Here is a 21,680-nt window from a genome sequence, read left to right as displayed (position 1 = left end):
CATGTGTACATTTCAGCCTCATTGTCATCAGAAGTGGCAGGAGTTATTTTGACTCACAAGTGATTAAATTGATAATTTTAGCACCAAAAGGTCATGGGGGGGGGTGTTGGTGGGGGACACCACTATTAACAGTCATTATATCTCCTTGGTGTACAAATTTTATTTTCTATTTTCTATATTTTCTCTAAATAGTGATTACCTTTAAAATCTGAAAGCAAGTAAGCAGATGTTAGGGATTTCACTGATGAGGAAACCAGGGAACAAGGAGGCCAGGTGACCTCGCCAGGGTAACTGATGGGCAGTGGGGAGGAGCCAGAGAGGGCAGGAAGACGAGTCCCTTAGCATCAGCTCAGTTAGGAGTGGAAATCTGTCAGCCAGGTAAGGACGTTGTTTGATCAAAGAGTATGACCCAGCATGACTTAAACTGAAAACCGTGCAATGTATTATAACTGTTACTATGAGGAAGTTGAACAGCTGCAGGAGCAATAGTCTCAAGGGTGGGTTTCTTGATGGTCTGTGTTGTCACTCGCAAATACCAACTGGTACCAACAGGTACCTCAGGTACCCTCTAGGTACTTTGTACCTTTAGGTACTTTGTGACTATGGAGTGGTTCAAAGTACGATAATAAGCAGGGGAGTAGAAAGATCCAAAAAGAAAGTGTCTTCCTATGACTTCCCCCGTTAAAACTTTACTTTTCTACACTTTTTCTAACTTCTTCTAACTTAGCAGAGACTGCACGTGAAAGCTGAACTTGTAAATAGAGTAGGAACATGTTTGAACAGCCAAGAGCCTCTTGGGTGGCCAGGATCCCTGAAGATCAGAGGTCAAGGAGCCAAGGAGCTCTATATTTTTAACTCAGCAGGTTACTTTGGAAAGATGGTGATGTCATTAAGTGCCTGTGGCACAAAACTATGAGTTCTTTAAGTAATGTAGCAATTTATGTGTAATAGAAAATAGAATATAAAACCCTTGTTCAAACTTCTTAAATGACTCTCAGTTTTTCTTGACCTAGCCTGAAGATTCATAAACACCTGTTTTTGTGCATGAATTTCTCCTTTCAAGCCGTCAGCAGGTATCTAACCACTAAGCCACATTTGACTATTTTCACAAATAGTTCATTTTTAGCTCCTGGGCTCTGTAATAGCACCTACGAATGTTCTTTTAAATTCTTTTCAAGAGGAATGAGGGACAGCGAGGTGGTGGTGGATGCTGGGATCTCCAAGTGCCCTAACTATGCTTCTGGGCGCTTTTCCCGTTTCCACTGCTAAAGGACTGAAGGATTAAGGAGACAGGAAGATCAGCACCCTGCTTGGATAAGGAGATGAACATATGAGCTTAGTCGGTGGCGTTTTCTTTCAATGGGCTCTCTTGTCAACAGCTCTTCACTTCAGAAATGTAACTCAATTAAACATGAGGGAAGGAGACATTCATAACACAGAAGCCAGTTTCCTCATTTGAAGAATGATATGATTGATCTAGGTGACCTTTAATGTTCCTTACAGCTCTGAGTCTATGAAAGAACAATAATTTTCAGAATCAAAAGCATATGGATCTTCAAAGAAAATTTTGAGTGTTAAAAAAAACCTCATAAACAAACAAAAAAGACAAATGACAAACTAGGAAAAATATATGCAAACTGTATCACAGAAAAGAGGTTTATATTCCTAAGATAGAGAACACTTACAGGAAAAGTGGGCTAGAAGTACGGTCTTAACTGTATGACAAGATGTGCAACCATAAGCTTTGTAAGAAGAGTTAAAAATCACAACTACACCAAGATTCCAGTTTTCACCTATAAAATGGGCAAAACCCTGAAAATTCAACAAAATCTAAGCAATATATCCTGTTGGTGAGGCCATGAGGAAACAAGCCCTCCCATAGTTTGCTGGTGGAAATGCAAAATGAGACAGGACCTCTGGAGGGGATTTAATGATATGTAACAAAATTAAATATGCATTTAACTTTGTTCTATGATATCCTGTTGTAAAAATCTCTCCCAAAGATATTCTGGCAAAAAAATACACATAGACAAAGTAATTCACTGTAGAAATATTTGTATTAGCAAAAGAGAGGAAATAACACACATGTCCATCAATAGGGAAATGGGTATAAAACTATGGCACGTTCATACAATGAAGTACTATACAGCTGTAAAACTATTACATAAAAAGGTAGCAATCAGTATGTATTTTATGATGTCATTATCTAAGAAACTGGAAGGGGATATGAACAAATATTTTAAAAAATAATAAAAGTATAAACCAAAAAAAAGATTTTTTTTTAAAAGTTATAGAAGGCAGGTGGAACAGGGTGGATAGGTCTATAACAGAAGCCAAGTTTCTCTGAATATTCCTGGTTTTATACATTTGACTTGAGAAATACGCAATGTATGCTAAAGTTGGCTTGTACTGGCTCCTGATAAAAGCTCAGGTATTTTGTGAGCCAGTTGTCTTTACCGTGGCAGCTTGAAATTGGCTGTGGTGGAAGGTATTTACAGCATGGATCCCAGCAAACATACCTTCCGAACCCCCAAGCCATTTGTTAATCATTTATCAGCACAGCACTAGAAATGTAAACAATTTAGGAAAGTATAAAACAAAATTAAATTTTAAGAGAACATTTCTAAAAATTGAGAGCAAGAGGAAACAAACCTAACAGTGAACGGAGTGGGTAGCATTCTGAGCTGTTTTGACTCTAAGGCACAGTAATTTGACTATATAGGTCTAGTAGAAATACTGAAAGAACTGCAAAAATAATTTTAAACTGTTTTCAATATTGTGGTGTGAATATGGGTATGGTTACTGAGAAACTGTGTTATAGAACAAAGCAAAGTAATAACTCCCTTACTGTCCTGAGAAATGGGAATTTTAGTGTAGGATTAAGGAGTTAGCGATTAAGTTGAAAATCATTAAACTCTCTGTGATCCTGCATGTGAATTAGATGTGTCAGTATGAGGTTATTATGTGTTTTATATTTAATTAACATTACATGAATGAATTTCCTAGCTCTGTCCACTGGAAAAGCCTAGAAACAATCCCAAGCCAGGAGCAATGTATACCCCTAGAACCCAGACACCCGGATTGTGGTCTCTAACTTCTATTTCCCACAAAAGGAACTAAGACTTCCTGAGTACAGCTCTGGGCCAGGGACGTATGAAATCCTAGAAGGAAAGAAGCTTTATAAAAGACTATTGGGATCACGTCAAAAGAAATCAGGAGCCACCATGAAGAAGCAGGGAAAAAATCTGAGCAATAGTAACTACCATGGATCTTAAATACATAAAATATGTTTAAATCCACGAGTTTATAATGATATTCAAACAACTCACTGGGCCACCTCTAGAGGATGCTAGGAAAATAAGCTTATTAGATTACACAATGATAAAGGTATTTCTCCTGCTTTTTTCTATGCAAACTGTACTTCGAGGTAACCAAGTAGTTAATGAAGAAGTGTTTTTATTTACAGAAGTATTCTAGCTAATAAACAAAGGAGGAATGATAGAATTTGAATATTACCATTTTGTAACCACCAGTGAAATAATGAATCTAGATAATGATCATGCCTAGCAACACCACAAGAGGAGACAATGAGCAATGAAGGGCCTTCTGACTGAAATATACCATATACTAGGGTCTGTATAAAATATACTTGCTACAAAAGTGTGTGTGTGTGTGTGTGTGTGTGTGTCTCAAACCTGAAGGAGATCAAACCTCTAGATCTAACTACCAATCTATAGGAAACACAGGATACAGAAAAGTATTTTAAGTGACAACAAAATCCAAATTAATCTGTGGGAAACTGTACAAAATAAATGACCCAGTTTTCAACAAATGAACTGCAAAGGAAATAAAGAGACATAGATGAGAAAACTACAGTAACAGGAACATATAAATTAGGGACCATTCAGATGCCTGGGTGGTTCAGTTGATAAAGCATCCAATTCTTGATTCTGGCTCAGGTCATGATCTCATGGTTGGTGAGATCGAGCCCTGTGTCAGGCTCTGCACCATCAGCACAGAGCCCACCTAGGATTCAATTCTTTCTCTCCCTCTGTCTCTGCTACTCCTCTGCTGGCATGCTCGCTCACTTTCTCTCTCAAAATCAATAAACATTAAAAAAAAAATTAGGGACAATTCATGAACCTAATCTGAACAAAGAATAAACCAATAAAAACATAAATATGTATGTACGTGTATATATACACAATACACACACTATATGAGTTATCTATATATGCTTATATGTGAACATGTATACACTTACATACATATGTACGTGTGTGTGTACATACATTAAGATAACTGGGAAAATATGAACACGGACTAATGGATTTGATAATATTAAGAAATGGTTAGTTTTTTAGGTATGATGAAGATTTTGTTTTAGAGAAAAAGGACTCATTTTCTGGAGTAGTATACTGAAATATTCACAGGTGAATTGGTACAACATATGTGTAGCATTTGCCCACAACTTTGGGCTATGTCGAATGGAAGGACTGAGTGGCAAGGAGCTGAGATTAGTTTAAATTGGGTAAAGGGGTACCTAGGCACTCACAGTAACTAATCTCTCTATTTCTATCTGAGACTAAAATTTTCCACAATAAAGTTAAAAACTATATGCACAAAACAACAAAAACTATGTAACAATATATTAATAAGCTGTAATCAAACAGTGTTATCAGACCAAGATATTCCAACTTAGGAGTCCACTATGATCACCTGAAGGGCTTTTTCAGAATATAGTCTCTGAACCACCACTATCTCACAGAACATGGAAGACTGAAGGGACTGTGTCATGTCCCCAGAAATGTAGAAATGGGGAAAAAAGGTTGTGAACCACTGTTCAAACCCAGTAAGGGTGGGGGCCGCACATTATTCACCCACTTTTTATCTCTATGCCGGACACATAAGAGGTACTCAAAAAATATTGAGTTAACGACTAACTCTGGGTAGTGAAAATGGATAGGAAAGCTTAAAGCGGCTAAATGCTAGATATTCAAAAAACATTCATATTTGGTACTTAAATTCACTTAGGTTACGGCGTTTAGAAAGCATGGCTTTCTGTTTTAAGTAGGATGGGTTTTCATCATGAAGCCACAGACTAGGCACTTCAAACATCTACAAGTAAACTCCCAAAGTAAAAATAGTTTTAAATACACAATTGGGTGAGGTGTGGCTAGCAAATATTCTGATTCTACAATCTGTTTTGGACAAGACAGTGCTTCTTATGTGACTAACAAAGCAAACAGCAGTCAGATTCCCTGCGCTGAAATAAGTACACTATTTGCAAAAAGGGTTGAATGTCCAAGACTTCTCCAATAAAGACACCACATTTTCCAAAGTTAAAGGGGAATATAGATTGACAAATACCCACATATATTTACATATCCCAAAAAGAAGGCATATGACCACCTGGTATGGACTTTGTCTAGTAAGTACTAAATGGAGTCAAGCCCACTGTCTGTCTCACCATGGGGAACAGCAAAATACCTCAAACACAATAATAATCTAATTTTAAAGCTGGAGGAGCTTAGAAACCTAGTCCAAACTTTTCATTGTGTAACAGACACCTAGAGAGTTGAAGGTGAAAAGCTCTGAAAATAGCTGGAGTAGCCACAGATGAACAAATGGTCTACATAGGTACACTAGGAAGAGCTGAGAATTAATCTTCTCAACTTCCATATGAATGGTATCTAACAGGTATCAGTCTCGATTCTAAACAAATAAGTGTATGTGTGTGTAACCATATATACATACAAAAATACTAGAATATGTACTTGCTTTTTTAATTTTTTTAATGTTTATTTTTGAGAGAGACCACGTACGCGAGTGGGGAAGGGACAGAGAAAGACAGGGAGAGAGAGAATCCCATGCAGGCTCTGCACTGTCAGCACAGAACCCCAGATGGGGCTTGAACTCACTAACCATAAGATCATGAACTGAGCCTACATCAAGAGTCAGACACTAACCGACTAAGCCACCCGGGTGCCCCTACAACATGGACTTCTAATAACTCCTTTTCAAACAAATTCTATAGCCTAGCCTTCAAGAACATCCATGTTACCTCACCTACTTTTCCAAAACATTATCCAAATGAACCGTAAGTAAGTGGAAGGCAGTCATTTCTCCCACTTACCTTTGCAGTCTGTTAGACATAGCAGAGCTCATATTAATTATATAATTACAAAAGCTGTTCCATAGACAATTTCCAAATGATGAAAGAAGTATTAGAATATAAACTTTCTAATTCTCCTGTTAATCTAAACTGATATAAAGGCTATGTTTCATGTGTATCTAGGAGTATTTATAAAGACATATAGGACCTTGTAGATTTTTAAATATGGCAACCGGGGCGCCTGGGTGGCGCAGTCGGTTAAGCGTCCGACTTCAGCCAGGTCACGATCTCGCGGTCCGTGAGTTCGAGCCCCGCGTCAGGCTCTGGGCTGATGGCTCGGAGCCTGGAGCCTGTTTCCGATTCTGTGTCTCCCTCTCTCTCTGCCCCTCCCCCGTTCATGCTCTGTCTCTCTCTGTCCCAAAAATAAATAAAAAATGTTGAAAAAAAAAAAAATTAAATGTGGCAACCAAGGAAAGGTTTAAAAGTGAGAGGAGAAAGCGGATCACCGAGATGAGCTATCTGTTTACATTTCTGTAAGGTGCTATACAAGGCTTAGTCTAAAGAAATACAGAAAATGACAGGCACAGGAGGAGGAAAGGACAACAAAAAGAACAAATCTTTATTTCATCCACTGGTCAAACATTCAATTATTTCAATTGTTGATCAATCCTGAAACCATACTACTTTAATTCTGCAGAGGGTTTTGTTTTTTTAATTTACTTATTTTTAAGAGAGAGAGAGAGAGAGAGAGAGAGAGAGAGAGAGAGAGAAGAGAGAGAGAATCCCAAGAAGGCTCTACACTGTCAGCACAGAGCCCAATGTGGGACTGGAACTCTCGAAATCATGAGATCATGATCTCAGCTGAAACCAAGAGTCAGACACTTAAGCGATTGAGCCACCCAGGCACCCCGAACTCTGCAGAGGTTTTCAAAATGTTGTATCTATGCCTGTTATGGAGTTTTTCTTCTCACCTACTTCACCTGTACAGTTGATTTAATTTAGCTCCAAAACAATAAAATTGGATACAAAGTTTGGCCTCTCAACATTCCGCTTTTATTAGATTTTTTAGCATCCTGAAAACTGACTTTGTCTCCTAATATTGTTAAAGAGAATTCTAACCATTGAAAATGACAATGATAATGTTTACTTGCATCTTGAGGGGAAAAATGTTTCTAACTGGGCTGAATCAAGATTCCTAAAGGTAAGGTAAGCCACTGAGATTTTTAAACTGAAAGCAAAGTTTGAGGAATTTTCTTCTTCTGCCATGAACTTAACAATTTTATTTAAACAGACATGATTTGACATTATCAGTTAAGGCTTTTGTAATCTCTACTGAAAATCTAAAGTAAAATCCAAAATGAAGCAATAAAACCTGAAGCTATTTACTGAATACATTGTAATGTTGTAAATAATCCCTCAGGGTAATTATATTGCTAACTCTACTATCAAATTCATGGAATTTGGAATTTCTGAAAACTTTAAAATATTTAATATGAAAAATTGAAATATAGTATGTATATACTAACATACATAAAATTTCTCTTAACTTCTGAGGACTTACACAAAAGTCCTAAGACACAATACATATCTACATTTTTACCATTTTGTTTTTCTCAAGCTCAAAAATAAGTAAGAATAGGAGTAAGCTATTTTCATAAAAGTTTAGGAACATTAATGGACACATTGGTGGCTTTCCATCATAATTAAAGAATTTAGATGATGGTTCATATCCACATCCGCATCCAAAAGACTTCCTTTCCTACTTATATATACTACCAAATATTTTCAAACAAATAACACAAGAATGTACTTTCAAAAATAAAAGGGGGTATTATCATCCCATCATGAACCAACCTAAACATCTGAGTAATAAATTCTAAAATAAAATCATAGAAAAAGATGGTGCATGGTTAAAACTATTAATATATATTTAAGACAAAGAGTTTATTTTTCAATAAGAAAACAAGGAAAGACAGCCCAACCTGATCCTGTACGCCTGCCCAATAGAACTTTCCACCATAATTAGTACTCTCTCCACCTCTCGAGGGAGGAGCTTAAACTCAGGGTAACCTCATGAAGTAAGGGAAAAACCAGTATAAATACTGCCGGATAGCTCTGAAGAAGGCACCCTTCTGCACTGCTCACCTGGGCACAGGAGGGTTCAGAAAGCTGCAAAGAAATCATCTCCAGGAACGCCAACACCAGGTAAGTCTATCACTTCATACTCTAGAGGACCTCCATGTTAGCTTATTTGGAAATAAGCCTCAATAAATTGACTATTTGGTTTTTGTCATTTAAAAAAAATGACTTTCCACTAAAGTGTACTTGGAAAGTTTAATTCGTATCAGTCTACATAAAAGACAGTCTTAGTAAAATCATATTGGTAAAATCCTGTCCTATTCAGTGTATTTTGGAACTAGTGGATGTTTCAATCTATGTTAAAGATACTGCATTATTAATATATGCATCCAATTATGGTTTCTGTGTTTCTTTTTTTAAAAAAATCACTTCAGTTTTGCTTGATTACTTGAATGTGGTTTCCAATAACAACTAAGCCATATATTCATGTAACTAAAAACTTATAATTCTGATTTATGGAATACATTAAAAACAGGATAAGGTAAAAAAAAAAAAAGGTAGCTAACTACCTTTTAGAATAAAGAATTCATCTGTCCAACATCAGACAGATAAAACAGGTCAATAACAAGACACTATTCTTTTCTGTTTTTCAGAATCCATCTGAGAACATGCTGCCACAAACAGCCCTTTTGCTGCTACTGTCCTTGAACCTGGTTCATGGAGGATTTTATGCTGAGCGATACCAAACACCTACAGGCATAAAAGGCCCACTACCCAACACTAAGACACAGTTCTTCATTCCCTATGCCATAAAGGGTAAAGGTAAACAAAACTGTGTATTTTGCTGTATAAACGTATTGGTTGTTGCTTTCTACAATCTTAATAATCTCTTAAACAAAATGCTTTTAATTCTATTTGGTGTTCAATTACCTTTAAACTCCCGAACCTGTCTGAAATATTAGAACAAAATAATTTGTGGAAAAAGCATGTCTATTCAAGAACATTAAAATCCTTTGTATAATGAGTATAGTAGAAAGATGTACCCAAAGAATAGTAAGAACTTTTATGTGTGCAAAGTTCTTCCCTCAGATGATGCTTTTGCGCAATTACCCATAATCTAGAAATATGAATCCAATAAAAATTAATCAAGTTTAAAATGTTTTAACTAAAAATAATTGCCAATTGTACAAAGAGTAGCAGGTTTATCCATCTAAACAGTTAACCATTATTCACTTTTACAACCGATTCAGCTAGTCCACATATACAAAACTCAGTCTTAATTATCAAATAAAATCTAATGCCTTCCCAAGAAACTTAACAGACAAATGAAGCAGCAATTTTCACAGTTCTTTATAAATTTCTGTATGGTTTAGCAGTTAAGTACTCAGACTTATGAACTGCCTTGTACTAACTATGGGACCTCAGGTAAGTTACTTGTCCCCTCTGTGCCTTAGTTTCTTCATTTGTAAAAGAAGCAGCAGCTATCTCCAAGGACTGTCATGAAGCTTAAGTGAGTGAATACCTGTCAAGTGCTCAAGTATTAGCAGCACTACGGGTACTCCTCCTCACTCCTGGTGGTACAGGTGGGGTAGCCTTAGACACGATTTAACTTTGTTCTTGAATCCCATTTCTCAACTGTTCAGCTTTCTCAGTTACTATGAAGAGAACTGAGGAAATGTATGTACACTACTAACAGATCCTCAAAAAAGGCAATTATTAGGTTTCACATTTGCTAATTCCATTTTAATAGCATCTGGCACAAACTGCCTGTAAAAATCTACTGAATTAAACTGAACAATCTGAACTGATTGCAGGACTCAAATTTCCTTTCCTTAGTATTTTTTCATTATAGTTATATATTTTACCTTGCAAATAATGCTAAGGGTATTTGCCATAAACTTTACAAATTATGCTTTTGGAGACAACCATTTTGAGCAAGTTAAACTTATAGGAATCTCTTCTTGAGAAAAACAAAATTTAAAGCAATTCATGAAAGGGAGCTCAATGTTTAAAAACAAAGGCACAGGTGCATAACAAAAACTTCTGAACGCCTCAGAATACAAATAATATATGAGAACGGAGAAAAGCTACAGAAAGAAAGAATAAAAGATAAGGAAACCTGCTACTTTACTTGAAGCAACGAACAGCAATGTGAAATGTTAGGAGAAACATCACTGGGTACACCGTTATGATCACTAATTCACACTTTTTATAGTTTACTAAGATCATATGAAACAGTCTTGAGTTAAAAAGACTCAAGCATCACATGCACCACTCATAGAAGGTTAAAAATATTTCTATCTTCCCATCCTTACGTACTTTATCATCTTGGCTATTTCTGCAGAATAAATGAAAATATGTATCTTACTAACAAATGAAAAGTTTAGAAGCTGCATTTTAATTGTTAACTCCACTAAGGTCTCTACTTGATAATAATTTGAGGTGGAAACTCAAATACCTTATCATTCACTGGCAGGCACTAATGCACTGAAAGAAAGACAAAAGCCCACAATTTATACAATTATAACATTAAACTGATAACAGAAACACAAAGAGTGCCTATTTAATTCCTGGGCTCATCTGTTCAACACAGGCTCAAAGACAGCTCAGCCAAAACACACTAAATTACACTGCAAAGGACTGCAGAGCTGGTGGCCAGGTGGATGCCACATTCTGACATAATCAACCACTATTTTGGCTTGTGGCATTTCAGAAACTTTTCTGCTGGGTAATCATTTCTCCTTGAGGATGGTATCACCCTAATCTTTAATTTTTTTCGGTTGGCAAGCAACAAACAGGGGCTATCCCCCAAAGACACAACAGAACTCACATTCTTTCTTGCATGAAGAGGTGGAGGACCTATTAGGGCAATATTCCAAGTGACTGAGATGACCCTGTCTTGGAACTTCCAGTTTCAAAAGATGCTCTATACAGTCATTTTCAGTAAGACTATTTTTCCTCCCTATTTTAACATTAAACAGATTTCTGACCAGACCAAGACCATCATTTTTAGTATGGATACTGATCTTTAGGAGATTCAGAATAAGATTCTGAAGCAAACCCCATCTAACATAGCTTGCATTTGAAAAAGAAAATGTACTATTTTGTTTTCTACTTATTCATCTATTCTACTTGCAATGTATCACACCCCTTTACACTTATAGACATATATGTCCACTAAAAAGTCAATCTATCAATAAGATATGTATGATTACATGGAGATCTTTTCCATAAACTAATTTTTCTCATAATCTTCTTCCTGATGTCATTTTCTGAAAATCCAGGGGTGAATAAAGTTCTATACATTTAAAAATTTGCAAAACAAAACATAACTCTAATCAGTACAAAATATCCAAGTCTAAAATAATTTTCCTTTTTTAGCACATCTATTTTAATGATTCTGCTCTGTATTTTACATTTCATTTGTCACTAAACGTTTTTCAGATATCAGGAATCTCTCTACCCAGGAGAATAGGCAACTATTGTTGGCTAACTACTTCTTACATGCCAGTTAATTAATATGAAAGATTTTAAAAAATATAATAATGTACCAACAATTAACAGTTAATGGGAACTATACCCATAGACCTATGTGTTCAAAGGCAATTTACAATTTATTTCAATTCACTTAATATTAATTCCAATTTAGTTTTCATTTTGATTTCTAAAGCCATTAAAGACTTAGACAAAGTTTAAGTAAATTAAATAATCATTTATGTACAAAAAAGGTATGGCTCAAAAGTCACAGCCAAACGTCATTTTCAGGGTTTTGACCAAACCATTCAACGATTATGCCATTTGCTAAATCTACCATTACTATGAACCATTTTCCAACGTGTAAGAATCTAAATAGTATATGAAGGCATTCCATCTATGTTCCTGAAAATTTATTAAACAGAAAGTGATTTTAATATAAACTCTGCAAGTAGACACTTAAATCACATGTCATTTTATTACCATTTTTGCTATTAAAGAATTTCTCTGAGAAAGAGTATCTTATAGATGTTTATGATGATTGCTGCCTAAAGATTCTTTGACATGGTAATACTTCCCTAATTATATATCCTAATGGCAGTAATGCTCTGTTTAATCCTACCTTTGAATGACTAAAACCAAAACCTTGGACACCTCTTTAAGCACTTATCACATGGACACGTGTTTTGCTCCCTTGAGGACTCTTATAAGATGTGTCGTGTGCTTCCCCCACACTTGTGGCCCAGGGGCACTTTTCACATCGCAAGCAGTGAATAAGTGATTTTTGAATTTAATCCATAATATCAGTAGAAGTATTTAGTTCAAATGAACTCACAGCTTTATAAAATCAACAATATCTATTTGCATTAGTCAAAAAAAAACTTTAGATAAATATTTTAATACTATTTTATATACTTTGCCCATTAGATCTAATTCTCTAATTCTTTGTTTCGATTTTAAGTCAATTAAAAGAGAATGTAGGAGCTCACAGTATGTACTGAAATTGAAAAAATTCAAACTAAATATAAACTGTGTTCAGCAGAGCCATGGCAGATATAAACTAGAAATCAATAGCACTTCTCACTGATGTCATATAGGCTAGCTTTTGTGAAAGACAATTGTTAGAGTTCTTAAATATTTTCCCATTATTTCTGCATTTGTCTCTTCATTCCTTTTCTGTTAAATACTTTCCCCTTTCCTTTTGAGGTAGATGATTTTCCCCAAATAAATGGGGGTAAGGTAACAGTGCAGAGCCTGATGCAGGGCTCGAACTCAGGAGCTGTGAGATCATGACCTGAGCCAAAACCAAGAGTTTGACGCTTAACCGACCGAGCCACTCAGGCGCCCCAGTCCCCCCTATACTCTTATTCTAGATGAATTCTTCAATCCCAGTTTATTTTTATGGATAATTAGGATCTAATGAAACTACTATGGTAGCCATGGTTTTATGAAACCGTGCCCTCTGGCAGTGTTTTTAAAAACAATATAGAATGTGTTATCTGAAACCGTTTGAGCTTAGTCTGCCAAAATGGACTGACACTGCCATGTCCTGTCCTGATTTATATTTCAAGAAGCAATGATCCCTTAACATTACTAATCATCCCTCTCTCTGGGTCTGTGTATCGGACATGTCTTTCAGGTGTATCAGTAAGAGGAGAGCAAGGTATCCCTGGTCCCCCAGGCCCTGTGGGACCTCGAGGGCACCCGGGTCCATCTGGACCACCAGGAAAACCAGGCTATGGAAGTCCTGGACCCCAAGGAGAGCCAGGATTACCAGGACCACCAGGACCATCCACCACTGGAAAGCCAGGTTTGCCAGGACTCCCAGGAAAACCCGGGGAGAAAGGACTATATGGACCCAAAGGAGATATTGGACCACCTGGTTTACCAGGACCACGGGGCCCACCAGGGCCACCTGGAATCCCCGGCCCAGCTGGAATTACTGTTCCAGGAAAACCCGGACAACAAGGACCTCCAGGAGCCCCAGGACCCAGAGGCTTTCCTGGAGAAAAGGGCACACCAGGAGTCCCTGGTGTGCATGGACAGAAAGGGGAAACAGGATATGGTACTCCTGGACGCCCAGGTGAGAGGGGCCTTCCAGGCCCTCAGGGTCCCATGGGACCACCTGGCTCTCCTGGAGTAGGAAAAAGAGGTGAAAATGGGCTTCCAGGGCAGCCAGGCATCAAAGGTGATCGGGGCTTTCCAGGAGAGAGAGGACCAGCTGGCCCACCAGGCCCCCAAGGTCCTCCTGGGGAACGAGGACCAGAAGGCATTGGAAAGCCAGGAGCCCCTGGAGCCCCAGGCCAGCCAGGGATTCCTGGGACAAAAGGTCACCCTGGGGCCCCAGGAATAGCTGGGGTCCCCGGGGCTCCTGGCTTTGGGAAACCAGGGTTACCAGGCCTGAAGGGACAAAGAGGACCTATTGGCCTTCCAGGGAGTCCAGGTGCCAAAGGGGAACAAGGCCCAGCAGGCCATCCTGGGGAACCAGGTCTAACTGGACCCCCCGGAAACATGGGACCCCAAGGACCAAAAGGCATCCCAGGCAACCGAGGAATTCCAGGCCCTAAAGGTGAGACAGGACCGGCTGGGCCTGCAGGACACCCTGGGGCTAAGGGAGAAAGGGGTTCCTCTGGGTTAGATGGAAAACCAGGGTACCCGGGAGAACCAGGCACCAGTGGTCTTAAGGGAAATCCAGGGCTCCCAGGCCCAAAAGGTGACCCTGGAGTTAAAGGACCTCCTGGTCTCCCAGGTCCTGTGGGCCCAGCAGGAGCTAAGGGAGTACCTGGACACAATGGTGAGGCTGGTCCAAGAGGTGCCCCTGGAACACCAGGTACCAGAGGCCCCATTGGGCCACCAGGCATTCCAGGATTCCCTGGATCTAAAGGGGATCCAGGAACTCCAGGTCCTCCTGGCCCAGCTGGCATTGCAACTAAGGGGCTTAATGGTCCCACTGGGCCACCAGGGCCTCCAGGTCCGAGAGGCCACACTGGAGAGCCTGGCCCCCCCGGTCCCCCAGGCCCTCCAGGCCCCCCAGGCCAGGCAGCCCCGTCCGATGGCTTTATAAAGGCAGGCCAAAGGCCTCTTGTTAGTGCCAACCAGGGAGCAACTGGGATGCCTGTGTCTGCGTTCACTGTTATTCTCTCCAAAGCTTACCCAGCTATAGGTATTCCCATCCCATTTGATAAGATTCTGTATAACAGGCAACAGCATTATGACTCAAGAACTGGAATCTTTACCTGTAGGATACCAGGAACATACTATTTCTCCTACCACGTGCATGTGAAAGGGAACCATGTTTGGGTGGGCCTGTATAAGAACGGCACCCCTGTCATGTACACCTATGATGAATACACCAAAGGCTACCTGGATCAGGCTTCCGGGAGTGCCATACTCGATCTCACAGAAAATGACCAGGTGTGGCTCCAGCTGCCCAATGCTGGGTCAAATGGGCTGTACTCCTCTGAGTATGTCCACTCCTCCTTCTCAGGGTTCTTGGTGGCACCAATGTGAGCATATTCCCAACCGCGCTAACGTAAATCTGCTTGAAAAGGCATTCTCCAACTCCACTGCGCCCCACAAAATGCATATGGAGGTAGGCAAAAAAAAAATGTGACTAATTTTAATTTTCCAAAATACAGATTTGAGCTTTCAGACCAATAAACTGTCCCCCTGACAAAGCGAGCAGCAATGGTAAATTATATGCGAAGACTCTCTTGAATTTCTAGTCAGCAGCCTTAAGACTCTTTAAAGTTTTCTGTGAACTCCTTCAGTATTTAAAAATTTCACCATGAAAGTCCTACTAGGCTAAAAAAATAAAATGATCGCAATGAAACCCTGAAATGGGACACTAAATTACGTTAAATTTGATTTCAGAAATTCAGCATTTGTTTTTAAAAAGAAGCCTGTTTCTAAGAATTAACAGGAGAACTTCTAGGAAACAATCAGGAGGTATCATATCTTTATAGAACTCAAATACTTGAATATTCAAATTTCAAAGACACTGTATACCCTGAGATCTTTCTGATGGTGCATTACTCAAAGGCTTATATGGCCCCTTCATCAAGATCTATTCAAACATACAGGGGCATATAGACTTCTTACAGCTCTAATAAAACCAAAACATTATGTTAAAATTAATCTGAAATGCAAGGTGCTTTAGCCATGAACCTTTGCAAACTTTTCTGTGACTGCAGGAAAGCTTCCTATATACCCTTCATAACTTGGAAATGGGTGTCTAACCTATTTTATTTACTTAATACAAGTGTGATTAATTTGATTTCTTTAATTCCATCTTGAATCTCACATAATATGATATTGTGGGTTTACAGACCATTACCATATGTACCCTGAGCCTCCTATTCTAGTGAAAGTATAACTAACGTCAAGCATTTCAAAGTCTGACTAGAAATGAAAAGACGTTATTTATTTATGCTCTGTACTGTATTTTTATATTGCTGTTTAAAACTTTTAAGCTGTGCCTCACTTGTTAAAGCATGAAATGTTTTACCTACTCCTTATTTACAATGCAATAAAATAACATCAACAGATTTTTATGTTAATTTATTCGACAGCAGCAATCTGGTATTCTCAACCATTCTTTGAAGGCTTTTCATTTTACAAAGTTAATAAAAGTAAAACAGTAGTGGTATGTGGGTGACTTTTACAGTTGTCACGGATACTCCCCTCTACTGGGGATGGGCATTCCCACACCCCCCTCCCCCAGCACTCAGTGTGGACTGTGAAAAGGCCCCCAAAGGACCCCATGGGACCTACCAGCCAGGGTGAAGGGCAGGTGACTGGGCATGGAAAAGTGAGACGATTACTCCAAAACAGTGATTTTCTTCAGGGAAGGACAAAGCAGGTGGCAGAGAAATATGTAATTTGAAAAAATATTCTGCAGTTACTATTTGCTGCCTTGACATGATTTTAGTCATAATATTTAGGATTACGTTAATATCAGCTTTTAAGAGCTGATATTACATTTTGATGGCTTAAATTACATTAAAAAGAAGGCAGGCAAGTTTATGTCAATCAAAAGGCAACATTTCTCTAAGCTGAGAAACATTGCTCTTGAGCATCTATCAGTCAGCCCACTGGTTGAATCAGGACAGTCTGGTTGGAGTCAACAAGGTAACATATGATAAATGCATCTCTTTATTCCTTAGAAATATCCTCTGTGTAACTCAAGCAGACCTGCGGATACAGCTGTGAAACCTTAGCTGCAGCTTGGCGATGTCTCTGCCCCATTCTGAGTCAGCCAATCCTGTTTTAAGCAATGAGAATAGAATTCTCACTTCCCCTACCAGTCTATAACCACGACACCAATGGTTATAGGTGTGAGTAATCTGCATTCCCAGGCTGGGAAATAGTGAAGTGTGAACTTCAATTCTAGGGAGCCCACAGAACGACCCTTTAGGCAGGCATGTAAGAGACAGCATAGCTCAGAATACTGGCAATTACGGCCATGAACCAGACATGAATTACAGAACTTCTTAAAATGTAAACAGTACCAACTACATAGCAAAATTTAAGATGAACGTAAATCCTAATTGAGACACATAACAAAATAGGTAACTTCTAAGTAATTCATAAGACATAGCATTTAATAAACATCTATTAGAAAATCTCTCTTTACATTACTCACCCTTAAAAGCTGACATTTTATAATTGTGTTGTATACCAGCAACTATATCCTTCCAAAAATCAAATGTTTTTTGACCATTGTTCTGCTAAAAAAAAAAAAAAATTCCGAATGTTAACATATGTAATAATTCTGTTTTCAAGCCTAGTAGAAAACACTTGCCAAACCATTACAATATTACTGTAATCTAAAACTGGGACTCATATTTTATGGGGCGCCTGGGTGGCTCAGTTGGTTGAGCATCCAACTTCAGCCCAGGTCATGATCTCATGGTCTGTGAGTTCGAGCCCTGCGTTGGGCTCTGTGCTGACGGCTCAGAGCCTGGAGCCTGCTTTACAGGCTTCACAGGGAGCCTGTGTCTCCCTCTCTCTCTGCCCCTCCCTTGCTCATACTCTGTCTCTCCCTCAAAAATAAAACATTAAAAACAGTTTTTTAAAAATAAAAAATAAAACTGGGACTCATGTTTTAGAAAAGGTAATAGATGTACAAACTCATTCTTCCGAATGATTTAAAAAAAGAAATCTTCCATGAAAATCACTGTTTTATATATATATATAGTATACATATATATATATATATATATACACAATATATATATACAATATACATACATATAACTAAATATTAATATAGCTCATATAGCCCAAATAAAATAGAAATTTCCACTCAATGTAAAGTCTAAAAATTATGTATTTTAAACACATGAGAAAATTTATGGTGTTATAGCTTTTGAGATATCAGAATGTGCCTCTTCATGTAGTGGGGCATCAATGGGGCTAAGAAACTTCAACTCCTAAAGTCCTAAAAGCTGGTTACTTTAGAATTCAATGCACATTTACCTGATTTCTATATAAAAGAGCAGCAAGTCTCTACAGGAGAGAGAAAGGAGGTTCAAAACCCAAAATGAGGGGCGCCTGGGTGGCTCAGTCGGTTAAGCGGCCGACTTCGGCTCAGGTCATGATCTCACAGTCCGTGAGTTCGAGCCCCGCATCGGGCTCTGTGCTGACCGCTCAGAGCCTGGAGCCTGTTTCAGATTCTGTGTCTCCCTCTCTCTCTGACCCTCCCCTGTTCATGCTCTGTCTCTCTCTGTCTCAAAAATAAATAAACGTTAAAAAAAAAAAAATTAAAAAAAAACAAACCAAAATGTACACCATTTTTATTCAGATTTCTTTAAACCAGGAAGCAAGTAACATTATATTAAAACACATAACCCTACAACCCCTTGCTTTCTTGGAAACATTAACTGGTGTCCTTCTAGCTAAACAAAGACAAACTACTAGGTATTTGTATCTAATTATATAAGCTCTGAAATATTTGAGGACTGATAAATTTGCTTGAAGTTACTATGAATAAAAAACTGACTCCAGCTCACGTAAATAACTTCTACCAACATACTAAAATTACTGCTCAACAGAAACTTTCACAAAAACATGACTAATTCTGGTTCAAAAATAAACCATTATCCATGTTCAATTATCAACATGATCATTATGATTTTAAAAGACAACATATGCAAAAAAGAAAAGTAATTCTGACATAAAACTGGTTTCTGTTCACAGGTCTTAAGCCCTAACTAAGTATAACTTCTTGGAACCAGACATCTATTCAATCTTCATAAACAGTATAAAGTCTGCATGCATCAAACTGCTCAAAATGATGAATTTTAAAACTCCATCTCATTTTTTAATTTCATATTATTTAGAATGCTTAAGAACAGGTGGAATTTACTTAATTACTTTTTTTTTTTTTATTCTGCTAATGAAACCAAGAAAATATTTGTCCACCTATGAGGTCTGTTTTCTTTTTAGACTTTTGCACCCCCTGCTGGCGAATAGGTTTATTATCCTTGAGAAAAAAAATAGTCACTGCTACTTAATTTTCCCAAAATACTCGACCAAATTTTGTTTTTCTTCCTCAGTCACTTCTACAACTACAGAGAGGAAACTGAGTAAAATCTCAACTCAAAAGACATATATAATTAAGTCCTCTGATTTATGACTAAATACATACCATAATTTCTAAAAAATAAGCCCCTGCTCACCTTTGTTAAAGAGTCCACGACTCTGGCACATAGAAGAGCTCCTGGCAGGTCAAAGTAGTTATCATAAAAATAATATTTTCCTAAAAAAGAACAAAAACTTAAACTGGAATAAATTATTGCCTCATTTATGTGACACACAGAAACCTGGCTAAAGAGACACTAGATTTTGGGTTAGTCACTTAAAGGGACCTCTATTTCAATTCAGAATGGCTCCATTACAGGCTACCATTGTCTGTTTTTTTTTTTAACGTCTTTTTTTTTTTTTTTTGAGAGAGAAAGAGAGAGAGAGCGAGAGAGTGAGCACATGTGTATACATGCAGGCAAGCAGGGAAGGGGCAGAGAGAGAGGGAAAGAGAGAATCTCAAACAGGCTCCATACTGTCAGCATAAAGCTCAATGCAGGCTTGATATCATGACATGAACCGTGAGATCATGACCTGAGACAAAATCAAAAGCCAGATGCTGAACAGCCTAAGCCACCCAGGGAGCCCCTATTGTTGTCTTTTAAAGAAGGTTTAAGCTGCAAGAAAGTTAAAATATGATATCCATAATTTAAGGATTTCATGAAAAAAAGTGCTTTTATGTAAAAATTAAAAATAGATTTACCCCAAATATAAAATGGATTATGAAAAAGCCACAATTTATGTTATCAATGTCACTGAATTCCAAAACAATCAGTCTAACACTGGAGTACCATGAAATAATCAATACAACAGTGCCTTTCCATAACTGTGCTGGCTGGTCCACCTTCAGTGCAATGTGAGAATAACCAATGCACTGAGAGGAATAAAAAAAAAATAGCACATCATATCAGGACACAGTATACTAATCTTGGAAAATCTCAGGAGCACAGGACAGGCACTCCAGGATCTCATGGAAGAGAGGAATTTAATTTACCCTATTTGGCCCTAGGACAGAATCAAACTTGAGCCCTTCCTTGGTACAGATGTCACTTTCGAATCTGCCATCCCTGGGCAGACACCTGATGACCCATGTCACATCCCTTTGGCTCAAGTCTGATCCCAGCCATGGCCGTGCGAAATGACATCATCCCCCCTAAGCACACCTGTGTCATTCACTTTCCCCAAAAGCCTGTGGAGTCCATGTGGCTCACGTGGCAAGCTCCAGGCACCAGTGGATGAGCCTCAAGTTTAGGAGACAGTGAAGACTTCTGTCCCTTGGATTGACAACTCTGGGAGGTATTCTCAGTGCTTCTCAGAAGTCCCAGTGGAACACAGCCCCCATTGCTCCTTCCTTCCGTCTCATCGCCTCTAACATCTCACTCCTGTTTACCAGGACTGAGACCAACCACTTTGCTTTGGGCAGGGTGCGGGGTCCCAATGTCATAACCCTTGCACAAAGAGGAATCAAACAACCAAAGGTGAAGCCAGATTTTAGTTTAATGTAAGAAAGTACTTTTCAAATGGTCATAACATTGAGTGCACTATTATAAGTGCCTGATTTCGAGTCCTCCCTTTCTCCCATTTGTAATGTATGAGGTTCTGGAACACGGCTGTCTTGCTCTTTAGTGTCCACTAAGCACAATACCCAGCATATTGTAGGCCCTCAATATGTTTGTTAAGCGAATGAATGAATGATCTAATAGTGGAATGGACTTCTAGAATGAAGGAGTGTCATGGGTAAATTAACAGGAGAAAACTCTCTGCAGGGGCCAGATGTCTATCCCTTTAACTGCCATTTAATGCTTTTTACTTCCTCATATCAAATTATTAAGAACATAAACAAAACAAACTCAAAGTTCTTCTGTTAATTCACAAAATGTCTGTGTGGGTTTGTGTATCCTTTCCCTCAGTTAAAAACAGTTTGTTTTTTACTCTTTTGCAGCTGAAATTATTGGCAATTTTTCATTTTTTCATTTTATTAGACTATTTTTCATTCCTAAGAAAGGTTAGACTGGCTTTGTCAGCATGAGGAACCAGGATCTGGAGGAAGAGAGAGATAATATAACATGTACATTTCTGCTCACACTTTGCTGTGCTGTAAGGCCACATAATACTCCAGGGTTCCCAAGACCTAAGACAGTGGGAACAGCTTTCCAAGGTACATTAACCTGTGCTGTATTTATTCTCTTGGCCTATGACACCAGAGTGGCCAGTTGCTCTGGGCACAGTAGGAGCAGCAGGTGTCCTCATCACCAGATATGTGCCCTTGCTTTCCCCTCCCCTTTCACTCCCTTTATGGCCATTAACAGATGAAGTTCAGTTAAAGAACTGAAACATTGATCACGAGTCTTGGTTGGGGTCTAAGCAAATAACGCAGGGGGTTAATGAAACTCCCTTCCACAAGGCAAGGGGCTGACTCACTCAGCTA

The 21,680-nt window shown here is 38.5% G+C and overlaps 2 protein-coding genes across 4 annotated transcripts in view; one reads left to right on the top strand and one right to left on the bottom strand.

Moving 5' to 3' along the window:
* Positions 1–21,680, bottom strand: part of NT5DC1 (5'-nucleotidase domain containing 1) — a 138,765-nt gene that overhangs the window by 105,985 nt on the left and 11,100 nt on the right. For 2 of the 3 annotated variants that reach the window (XM_042939654.1, XM_042939656.1), the window contains exons 5-6: positions 19,351–19,430; positions 17,313–17,397 (exon numbers count right to left, since the gene is read on the bottom strand). In XM_042939654.1, coding sequence (XP_042795588.1) covers positions 17,313–17,397; positions 19,351–19,430 — 165 coding nt within the window. The remainder of the gene's footprint in view (positions 1–17,312; positions 17,398–19,350; positions 19,431–21,680) is intronic. The other variant, XM_042939655.1, reaches the window with a different exon arrangement.
* COL10A1 (collagen type X alpha 1 chain) lies at positions 8,097–16,233 on the top strand. The gene is made up of 3 exons (XM_042939653.1): positions 8,097–8,320; positions 8,848–9,016; positions 13,308–16,233. Exons 2-3 carry the CDS (start codon positions 8,863–8,865, stop codon positions 15,176–15,178), a joined length of 2,025 nt encoding a protein of 674 aa, XP_042795587.1. The 5' UTR covers positions 8,097–8,320; positions 8,848–8,862; the 3' UTR covers positions 15,179–16,233.

The sequence above is a fragment of the Panthera leo genome, chromosome B2 (assembly GCF_018350215.1).
Source record: "Panthera leo isolate Ple1 chromosome B2, P.leo_Ple1_pat1.1, whole genome shotgun sequence".
Lineage (NCBI taxonomy): Eukaryota > Metazoa > Chordata > Mammalia > Carnivora > Felidae > Panthera > Panthera leo.
Note: the sequence above shows the minus strand (reverse complement) of the source record. Positions and strands in the feature narration are given on the sequence as shown.